The 11,656-nt window shown below is 31.4% G+C and overlaps 2 protein-coding genes across 2 annotated transcripts; one reads left to right on the top strand and one right to left on the bottom strand.

The window, feature by feature from the left end:
• Positions 1 to 5: 5 nt before the first annotated feature.
• Positions 6 to 7,449, top strand: LOC131946490 (putative UDP-sugar transporter protein SLC35A4). The gene is made up of 11 exons (XM_059307291.1): positions 6 to 190; positions 1,956 to 2,091; positions 2,363 to 2,457; positions 2,615 to 2,720; positions 2,927 to 3,091; positions 4,123 to 4,181; positions 4,580 to 4,642; positions 4,966 to 5,107; positions 6,195 to 6,273; positions 6,893 to 6,954; positions 7,227 to 7,449. The coding sequence occupies exons 2-11, from the start codon at positions 2,074 to 2,076 to the stop codon at positions 7,434 to 7,436; spliced, it is 999 nt and encodes a 332-aa protein (XP_059163274.1). The 5' UTR covers positions 6 to 190; positions 1,956 to 2,073; the 3' UTR covers positions 7,437 to 7,449.
• Positions 7,450 to 10,262: 2,813 nt separating this feature from the next.
• LOC131946541 (histone H1-delta-like) lies at positions 10,263 to 11,069 on the bottom strand. The gene has a single exon (XM_059307387.1). It carries the CDS (start codon positions 11,023 to 11,025, stop codon positions 10,387 to 10,389), a length of 639 nt encoding a protein of 212 aa, XP_059163370.1. The 5' UTR covers positions 11,026 to 11,069; the 3' UTR covers positions 10,263 to 10,386.
• Positions 11,070 to 11,656: the final 587 nt, after the last annotated feature.

Here is an 11,656-nt window from a genome sequence, read left to right as displayed (position 1 = left end):
AAAAATGTAACCGAAAGATTACATTGAGTATCCAGTTTTGTTTTTAGAATATCCAAACAAAAATAAAATGACGTAGCTTTCGTAGTGTAGGCTGTCTAAAGAAGATTTAATTAATAATTGATCTAGTCTAAAAGTGTAATAGATCTATATATACTAGATCTAGCAGTTTTCGCTTCTGTGGAAAGAAATGGTAGTTTTACACTACACCTTTATTTTAATATTTTATCTTATATCAGAAGAGCCTAGATCTAGCTAGTATAAAAAATATAAGTTTAGTTATTATTTTAGTAGATCTAGATCTAGTAGTAGTTACTAGATCTAGTAGTTAGACTACCTAACTTTACTAGCTAGTCTGGGTAAAACTCCATTTTAGCGTATTTTATTCACCGCTTCATGTTCACCTCCAGTTTAGCGTATTTTATTATAAACACAACCGAAACACACAAAAACGTTAGGACAGCACTATAACTCCTTTTTTTTTTAATTTAATTTTTTTATGAATGTGATTTTTAATTAGAAAAGGAAAAAAAAACATTGTAAAAAGCACTAGAACTGCTCCAATTAAATATCGTGTGATTGTCAGCGGGAGAAAATCCTTACACGGTCGCGGGTTCACAGTGAGTTCACATTGACTTTAATTATCAGCATACGTCATAACTCGGGCAATAGCTGTTTGAAATTGTGTGGGCCTCAGTTTTGGGGTCATTGTAAGTTCATAAATGTTTATTTATAGTATCATGCCTGGGAGATACTTGTAACAATACAAACTTAACCGCCTTGCAATTGTGAGTTACGCTTATGTACTTCACCCATTGCCATGAAAATTCTAACATACACACACGAACATAACACATTCAATATTCTAAATTTGGATTTTTCTCATGTTTTGACAAAAGTAAATTATCAAAATCTAAAACAAAGTCAGACTCTTTGTTCTTTTTTATTCAATTTTATTCATTTGTTAAAACAAAAATACAATACAAATAAATAAATCGTGTTTTCCTAATGTTTTGGTGTGTTTCGGTTATCATAATAAGATACGATCAACTGGAGATAAACAAGAAGCGGAGAATAAAATACGCTAAAATGGAGTTTTACCGCTAGTCTGTAGCTAGTAAGCTACTCTAAATACTAGTATAGTAGCTACAGACTAGTCTACAGACAAAAAAAAAACTAGTACCAAGTAGTAGATCTACAATTACTCTTTATATTAATTATCTGCTACTACAAGTAGTACTACACTTAACTTAACACCATATATATAACTATTACCATTAAAACTAATAAACTATTATTAATTAATATTATTAGGTCTATAATCGAATTAAACTGGTATAAAGTAATTAGTAATTAGTAAGAGAAGTGAAATTGTGAGGCGAAAAGGCTAGGACAATGTAAAAACATTTGGTAGCATGACATATTTATTTATTTATTATTTATAAATTTTAAATATATTATTTATTATTGTCTAGCATTTCACTCCCACCTGATTGGTATGCTAGTGGGGGATAATATGCAAAGATGTTTGCTATAATTTTGCCAGCATCAAATTTACTTTGATGCAGACTTTAAGTAATTTCAATTACATTTTTATTTTGCTTTAAATTGCAGCTTTACTGCCTACATATTTTAAGTCTCCTGAATGATGGATCTTATGTGCTAATTATTATAACACCAAAATTATGTGCCAATGATTGATCAATTTTTTTTTCTACTGTAACGACTTTGAATACCGCCTTGTTCAAAGCTGATAATTTAAATTATAATTTAATGGAAAAACATGAGCTTATTTGTTATCTGTTACACTTGGTTTGGTTGCCTTTATACTTTATTTTAAAATTGTTGGAAAAATTCTTAAGTCAGATTAAACACTAATTTCTATTGATTTACTTTTCTTCATAATATAATCTCATGAAGCATATAATAACTACCAAACTGATTTGTTTATCTTTCAGGACTTTGACTCAGAAAATCTATCATACTATTTATTGGTGCTGCCATCAACTCTTATTGTATTTGTTATTACTGTTTTTCTTAATTGGTTGGGTTTGAAATTTTTCACCCACAACTGAAATGAGTCTAATTGAAAAGGTATATAATTAGAATATCTAGAGTTAAAATAATCATTAAATAGATTTTAGATTTAAATTAAATTACATTTTTTTCTATATTTTGGTATCTTGTAGCTAAATGATGTTATTTATCTCAATGGAAATTAAAGTACTCTTTCCTTTCTAGTGAAAGGAGTTAGACAATTATAATTATGCTAAGGTTAATATACAAAGTATCTTTTACATCAGGAGTGCAATTATTTTCTACTTTAATAGAATATTAGAATACAATATTGAATAATCTTTTTAAGCCATCACTTTTACCTTTGCCTGTTGTACAACGAAGGCTAAATGTTGAGTCACTTGTGACAAATCCTGTGATATGGACAACAATTTTAATTGTAGAGTAAGTTAGAACACATTTTTCTGTTTCAAATCTTTGAAAAAGTAGTTCTGTGTTCTTATTGTGCCTTGAGTTACAAGTAATAGAGTCAAATTATATTGGAAACAATAACACGTACTGTACACCATGTACAATAACATAAAATTATTTCTTCTTTCAGGGTTTTTATATACAGTTCCTATGGTATATTTATAAATTTAAGTCGCATTGATGGTCATGTCAGTTACGACTCATCTTCAATGGTTTTAATAATGGAAACAATAAAAGTAAGAAATATAAATAATATTTTATAAACATGTTAACCATTTTTCTTGATGTCGATTTTTTTTTCAACCTTTATTGTAATATTACTGTTGTTAAATCAATTTATATACAATTAATTTTCTTAGAAGGCTACTAAAAAGTGTGGGGAAAATTTGAAAAATATTCTTGCTTATATAATTTATTTCCATTAAAATTTTTCAAAATGTAGTTTTTGCTGGCGTTACTGATGGCTTGGCCAGAACTATCTATTGGATATTTGTCATCTATACGACTGAAACAGATCTTACCCTTCTCTCTGCCAGCTGTTTGCTATTGCATCAACAACAATTTGTCTGTTTTTATGCAGGACCAGATGGACCCTGCTACATTCCAGGTTAGTTAGAAATGGAAAGTATAAGAAGAAAAAAAAAAACACCATTATGTTAAAACATAGTAACCGTTTTATTTTTGTATTAGCCATTAATATTTTTGTGTGTTTTGTGTTCATTGTTATTTTCTATAAAACTGGTACATTATTTATTTTATTGAAATGTTTAAGAACAATTTTAATATTTGGATAACATTTACTTTGTGAGGTGATAAATCATCTTTTATGTTTGCGTTGGTTTTTTGCATATTTCCTGTTTAATTTTGGGTTTTTAATGCTTTACTTCTTTTTGATTACTATATGCTATTTTGTTGTCTTTCATTTCAATATGTACTGGACCCATTTCCGCACCACCATTTTGTGATAGATTTTGTTAAATAATTTATAATAACCATTAAATTCATAACAGTTTTATGTGATGCACGTGTGTAAGGAGAGTGCTAACTTCTCTAACACATTTTTAGTTTATTTTGCATCTATGGTGAAAAAGCAAAAAAACAAAAGCTTAAAAAATTTCAGTTAAGCTTATTAAAAAAAAGATTTTTTTTATCAATCTGCCTTTTAAAAGACCTATCCTTCACTAATGCTTTCAAATTAAATAATTTTAATTTTTGTTTTGTTTTCTTTAAAAATTAAAAGTATGTTTTCTAATTTTGAATTTATGATAGTTAAACTTAACAGATCTCTTATTGATATAGAACTGCTTTACTAAACATGTCTTTTAACACAAATAATGTTTTTGTTTGTGTATGACATCCTTTGTTGAGCATCTCAAGCTGTGCACACACAACAAAGGACTAATACATTGCTATGCTTTATTCAATGATCCTGCATTTCCTTGCTCATTTCAAAATATTGTTTTGCTTCTCATGTAACTGTAAACAAAACTATTGCAAAAATAATGTAAAAATGGTATTTATCCTCTAAGCATCTGAATACAATTTTTAATTAAGACAAAAAATAATAAAAACATTCTTGCAGGTATTTTAAAATAATATTTTTAAAATTACATTTCTCTTACTTTAATGAATCTGTAGGTTTTATGCAATCTGAAAATAGCATCTACTGCCCTTTTGTACAGAATAATAATGAGGAGGTACTCTACATTCTATCCATTATTAAGTATTGCAATTATCTAAAGAGCTTGTACCAGTACAAAATATGAGTATTAATTGAATTCAAAGTGTTACTTTAGTTCTTTATGTATATATTTTGGCTGCTGCTCTTAAAGCACAAGTAATAAGTTTTGGTGCACCTAAATGTTGTGGTTTGAATTGATTGTGCCAGTAATAAAAAATTATTATTGTGCATCAACTCAGTACACAGCTCACATATTTACATTTATTTAGCATTTTTTTCTTTCTTTAATAATAAAGTAATAAAAACTACATTACAGTTTTATTATCTACCATTAATTTTTTTGTTGATAAATAAGTACAAATGTCATTTGTAATCTCTTGATGACTTTGCTGTAGCGTTTTTGTTTTTCTTCAGGAAACTTCGCTTATTACAGTGGGCATCACTAGGCCTTCTCACTTTTGCTGGTGGTCTTAATAGGTAACTTTTTTTGTTAATAATTCAAAACTATAAGTAAGCTAACTTAAAGTAATAAACTACTCATGTATTTTATTCCACTTTGTGTTTTATTTTGCTGTTGTTATCATATTGTTAAACCTTTTTTTGTTACTTTTCAAAGCACTTTTGACGTCTACAATATTTTATCCCTTCTCTTAAGAAAATGTGCTTGGCAATGTATTAAAATTATTCTCTTCATTTTATTTTGACAAATTAGCAACATTTTGTATAATCTTGTAAAATTGATGTTATTGTTTCCATATTGAGGTCAATAATTATATTTTCACGCATATTCTCTTTCACAGTTACAGTGGTCTAACTGAAAAGTCTTTGTCCCTGCAAGAAATACATATCACTCTCAAGGGTGTAATAATGGCACTTCTTTACTGTGCTATTTCAGGCTTTGCTGGTGTATATACGGAATACATTCTCAAAAAAGATAGCAAGGTAGATTAATAATTTTCATTATTTTCTGACCCTTTCACTTTTTGCTTTTTCTACTTTGTAGAATTTTAATTAGCGATCCTAATATATAAAAGCCCATGTGCGCACTTCTCTCTCTCTCTCTGTCCACAAAATATTTTCCGAGGCTATGAGATCAGTATCTTGACGATATATAGAAAATATAATGATACAGGCTTTTGTTGAAAATAATATGTTGGATGTATTAAATATATAAATTAAATTTTATTTAAAGAAGGCATATTAGAATGTAGAAACACATTTTTAATTATGCAAAGGGTTTTAAAGTGTTTATGGTTGTGGCAAGAATGCTCTAGAGAGGATAAAAGTAACACAAAAAACAATAACATCACATGTCACATGTTTAAACTACATAAAGTACACTACACTAATGGTGTCGCTGATTTTAGGATGAAAATAGAATTAAATATAAAATGTTGAATATGATACACAATAATAATGATGTCATCGTCAATAAGATTCACTTCCATCATCTTCCAATTTTAGAATATGAAATGAACTATTTCATTCAAATTTGATTTAAATCTATAGATCTACTTATCAAGAAGTAGAATATACAATATTCGCGGACAAAAATAATAAAAAATAAATTAGTTTGAAAAACTAGAAATACTATTGAAAAGCCAGGTTTGGGAATCGTTTAAGTAACTTAATCATTGTGGGTATTTTATATGGTGTTTATATGACTAATAATTTATATATTTCGTTTAAATTTTTAATTGGTATTGGTAGCCTAAGTTATATCAAATTTTTTTGCTTCTTAACTAACATCATTCAATGTGTAGTAAATCATCATATTGTGTTTTGACCAATAATTATTTTATAAAATATTTTTCTCAAACAAGTATAACATTTAAAAAAAATATAGGCCTATAATTCATGTGTACTGACCACACTGTATGCTTAAGTCATAGAAACAGATGAACTTCTTCTGCTCCATGTGTCTTGGGCGAGAATCTAGAATAGATTATATATGCCGTCTTAAAAATTACTCACTGTTTGTTTCTTGCCGTCTTAAAAATTACTCACTGTTTGTTTCTTATTTTTCTAGGCATCCCTTCCTCTACAGAATTGCTATTTATACAGTTTTGGGATACTATTTAACTTTTGCATGTGGTATATACAAGGTGGTAAGTTTATTCGTGGTGTGTCCTTTTGTTTCATTAGATAATCATGTTGAACATTATATGTGCTAAAACTTTCCAAATGCTACCTAATTAATACTAATATATATTCTAAAAACGTTCTTTTTTTTTTACAAATATAAATCATTAATGGCTGGTATTCAGTCACAAATTGAAATTGTACGCTGGAAAACTATATTTGGAAGAAAGTGTTACCTTTACCTTTAAGAACTTTAGGTACGTGTGGGAACTCTATCCAACAAAAGCAATTACAGCAAAGTTCAGTTTAATTCTTTTTATCCTACTAATATGCTCTGTGTTTCAACAAACTAGAATATGTCAACGCTTATATTGACTGGTTTTATTTCTCAACCCCCCACATCCCTATAAAAAAAAGTGGAAGTTAAACTATAGGACCATGAAGAAAAAAGTGGAAGTTAAACTATAGGACCATGAAGATATTAGTGAAATATGTTAAAAATTAATTAATCAGTGTTCTGTGTTCAGTTACATTTACAGTAGTGCTAGCAGCCAATTCTTAGAAATAACACAGTATCACAATTTAGTGAAATCTTTTTAAACTGACATAGCAGTGATAAAAAAAATAATAAATCCCTATTTTCAGAGGAGCAGTCAAATTTCTTTCATGGCTATACAAAATACACCTGGCTGGTTATAGTATCTCAGGTATGTTTCTGTGTCAGTTTTCAAATTTTGACATTTGTAGGCCTTCATATAATTAAAACATATAAAATGGAATTTATTTATCATGAAAATGCGTAACCTTGAAAAATCAGATAAAACAAAATAATGTAGTCCAAACTAAAAAAAAATTATCATTTAAAAAGTGATTCAGTTAAAACATAAGTTTTTTGTTCACTGAGTTTAGTTTATAACAGTTATGACTACATATATTTTTTAAACTTTCTATCAACCATTTTTAATATTGTTATTTACAGGCTGTAAATGGACTTGTGATGTCATTAATTATGAAACACAGCAGCAACATTGTCCGTCTGTTTGTTATAACATCAGCCATTCCTGTAGCCACTGTGCTTTCCATATTAGTTTTCCAGCTGCAGCCAGGGTTTGAATTTTTTATTGTGGTTGTCATTGTGATTCTGGCTATTTATTTGTACAACTACACTCCATCTCAGATTAAACATTGATTAAAGTAATCACTTTAATGTTCAAGACTTTTTTTGTAATATATATACCAATATATCATTTCCTATTTATTGTTTATATATTTTCTATAAAAGCAGTGATTTTAATTTATTTTATATTTTGTTGTAAAGTAAAAATCCATAGTTTTGTTTTTAGAAAAAAAGTGAGTACATTGAGAGAACAAATCTTTGTTGGGATAGTCACAATTACATAATTACTGTACATAACTTTAAAAATTAAACATTGTATCTAAAAATTCAGTACATCTAATAATAAGTCTTGATTCCATTTACTGCTTTATTATGTAAATCAGAACAAAAATTTGACTTAATTTCTGAAGCATGAAGTACCAGATATCACAAGAATAAAATGTTTTTAGTTTTGAGAGATAAAGATGCCACAAGTTTTTACTAGATCATCATCTTGCATAGTTCCCAGCCTGCTTCACTTTTTTCTTAATGTTTTGTATCGAAGGAATCATACCAGACCAATTGTAGACTAACTTCACTGTTGCCTCCAGATTTGTTCTCCCCATACAGTTTTTTTTCTTGTTTTGGGGCCATAGTCTACACCGCATCTTTTTCTAGAACTATTAGCTGCAGTCTTGTAGGATATGTTGTGTTTTCTGGGGCACAGAGGCTAGTTTAGCAGGGACCAACTTTTAATTGTCTAAATATGTTGCTACACCCAGGGACCAACTTTTAATCTTCTAAACCATGGGTCGCGACCACCTGGGGGGGTCACAAAGGGCTTTCTGGGGGGGGGGGGGGGCATGGGGGGGGTCGCCAACTGGTAGACTATCAATGAAAAAAAAACAAATTTTTTTTAAGAATATCTGAAATTCGGCTTTACTAACATCACCGGAAATGAAATATAGAAGAAACAATGCGCACTGTACAAAGTTGTTCTCAGTCATGAGTCTATGAAACTTCAAAACTAAAACCTCATTTTGAAATGAGTCATTTAGAACACTCCAAAAAGAGACTAGACTGAATAGGAAGTTCTCACCAAGGAAACGCATCATTAGTGCAAAGCATCATATGAAGTCACATTAGAAATTGCCAAACAAAAAAAAAATCTCATCAAACCTTGCATTAAAGATACAATAAATATCTGTCTATTAATACTATATTCAGCGGCGTATAGCAGACATTTAATAAGTGTTCAAATTTTGAATGAAATCAAGCTTTCACCATTGTTTGCTTTTCAAGGTGATGAATCAACAGACGTGAATTCTTGTTCGCAGTTGCTTGTCTTTTGTGAAATTTATTCAGATGATATTGATGGAGTTGCTATTTTGTGAAGATATGAAGGAAACATTTTTTTGAACTGGATGCTTTAAATGGGAAAACAGCTGTGGGGTTTGTATGGATGGTATGCCATCTATGTTTGGGCTTTCAGAAAAAAAGTAAAAGATTTAGCTCTTTACAAGGGGAATACATTGCATGATTCTAAGGTATGCCATCGTCAGCAAAAGTCTTCCGGCTTCATTGTTAATAAAAGTCGAAAATTATATTAAATCTGGAGCCCTAAACACCTGTCCATTTAAAGAATTGTGCATGGACATGAATAAAGATCACTAGGTTCTGGATTTCTACACTACAGTACGCTAGCTGTCAAAAGGAAATGTGAATCATGTTTTTGAAATGATAGATGATAAAGTTGTTCTTAGATGTGCAAGGGAAACCAGACCTTTTGAGATAGTTCCACAACAAAGAGTGGTTGGAGAGAGTATAATTATAATACCTAGCATATATATTTGAATCAGGGAGATAGGCTTAACCTGTAGCTTCGTAGAAAATGAACGAATATTATCTCTTTTACTTTTCATGTTAATCTCGGGGCATTTTTATCAAAGCTGCAAAATTGGCAAAGAAAATTAAATCTTGGAAATATTGCCATGTTTAAGAAACTGCGTGGTAGATAAGGCTGATTGTGAGAAAAATAAAGAGGATTCTGGGCATCTTGAATTTCTTGAAAATGAACTGTAACGTTCTTTCCCTGAGCTGAAAGCAGAAGAATCTGCATCGACACGTTAACTATTTTCTGCTTCCCTTGATATTGCCAGCATTCCCGATGAATTGCAAGACCCATTCTAAAAAATGCGGAAAGATTTCACGCAAAGTGTTAAATGGTGTAGTATGCACCATTCATACCCAAACATGAAATTGATTGCCTTTCAAGTTTTAGTTCCTTTTGTCTGCATATCTTTGCGATAGATTTGCACTTTTCCAATTAAAAACAAAAATAAATAAGGTTTAGAATGACATGAGGTAAGTGCTAACAAAAACAAACCGCAAATGGTAAAGCTTATTGCATGTAATTTCACTCATACTACAACAGTTATCAAGAATAATTCATATGGTCTACTAGAAATCCTTGTTTTAGTTCTTATTAATTTCCTTTGACTTTTTTTATTCTATGGGGGTCGCTGGTCACTTACTTTTTATAGAAGGGGGTCGCCACTTGAAAAAGTTTGGGAACTATGTTGTATCATCCTGTGGTGGCCCTGCTTTCCTAATGTGAAGATTTCAATTATTTCTAGAAATGAAGAATGAATCTAAGCACACACAAAAAAACAGTAGAATGACTAAAATAATGCAAGCATCTGTGTTCAAAGCATGTGGACACTGATGTATGGGTCAGAGTTGTTGCCTCTTAAAATTTGCTGCCAATTTAAAAAGGTCAATTAAAAAATGTTAAGTTCCTAACAACTCCCACTTACCATGGCATTGAACTGCTGGAAAATGAGAGCAACAAATAGCCACTGGAAGAGGGAAATCAGTTCCATCAGAGCAAAAGAAAAAAGTAGAACAGTAAAAGCATAGATAAGTGGAAAGTCATAGAAAGAGTAAAATAAAATTTGGTTATATGTCTCGAAAGACTAAATCATCTGGAAAAGTGGGTGGTCCTAAAAAGGACCTGGTTTAGGTGAAACAAAAAGAAAAAGCTTTATGCTTTCTTTGCTGCTGGTGCCTTCTTTGCTGCCTTGGGCTTTTTGGCAGCTGCAGGCTTCTTAGCAACTTTAGGTTTAGCTGCAGCGGGCTTTGCTGGGCTCTTTGGCTTTTTAGGCTTGGCAGCAGCAGCCTTCTTGGGAGTCTTAGGCTTCTTTGGTGCAGCTGGTTTCTTAGCCTTCTTGGGTGATTTGGTTGCGGCTTTCTTGGCAGCAGCAGGCTTCTTGGGCTTGGCAACCTTCTTGGCTGGAGATTTGGGTTTCTTGGCTGCTACTTTCTTTTCCTTTGGCTTCTTTTCAACAGCTTTCTTCTCTCCAAGACGGAATGAGCCTGCAGCACCGGTGCCTTTGGATTGTTTAAGACCACCGGCTTTAACTCCAGCCTTGAGTGCGGCCTTGAGACGAGCGTTGACTGCAGTTGGGTTGTTTCCTACTTTGTAGTTGGCAATGATGTATTTAAGGATGGCCTGACGAGATGAGCCACCGCGTTCTTTCAGAGCAGTGATGGCAGCAGCAACCATGATCTTGTATTGTGGATGAGCAGATGGTGCTTTTGGCTTGGCAGCTGCGGCTTTCTTCTTGGGTGTCTTGGCTGGGGTGGCAGCGGGAGCTGGAGCGGCAACAGCGGCGTCAGACATGATTTAGAGTTGATAAAATGAGCGAGCAGTGAAAAAACAGCGGAGGAGCGTATCGTACGAGCGAGAGAATTCAAGTGAATGCACTGAGCTAGCGGCGGCCTGGTTTATATAGCGCCGCGCGGACATATCGGACAGCACCTACGTCACAGGCTCGCTCGGTTAACTTCTCGGTCCGTATGCTCCGCTGAAAATGGCCGTTTTGTGCTATATGACATAATTTGAAATTAAAAAACTTTTGAACAGAGCTGAGACAAAATATCGCTTTTGTATCAAAATAAACGGCCTTTCATCAGCTTTCTTTTGATATATAATATTAAAGAAGTTATTCTAGAAAACATTTTAAAAACACGTGTTTAGACGCTGATCGTTCGATTGAGATGTAGCAATGACATGCTAGAAAATTCAAAATAAATGCTTTAAACTAAATAAATAGTTGATATTCACACTTCAACATATCTAAAACTTCATTTTATATAAGTACAGCAGTCTTTTTTAATTTCTGAAGCCGTTTTTCATGCTTTAAAAAATATTTTTATCAATCTACATAGCACATTTGATACAACTAGAACCGTCAATAACCATCTTTGATTTCAAGAACTATAATTGACAAACACTTATTAGATAGATCTTT

The sequence above is a fragment of the Physella acuta genome, unplaced genomic scaffold, assembly GCF_028476545.2.
Source record: "Physella acuta isolate Inbredline_101_S28 unplaced genomic scaffold, ASM2847654v3 ptg000562l, whole genome shotgun sequence".
In the NCBI taxonomy this organism is placed as follows: Eukaryota; Metazoa; Mollusca; class Gastropoda; family Physidae; genus Physella; species Physella acuta.
Note: the sequence above shows the minus strand (reverse complement) of the source record. Positions and strands in the feature narration are given on the sequence as shown.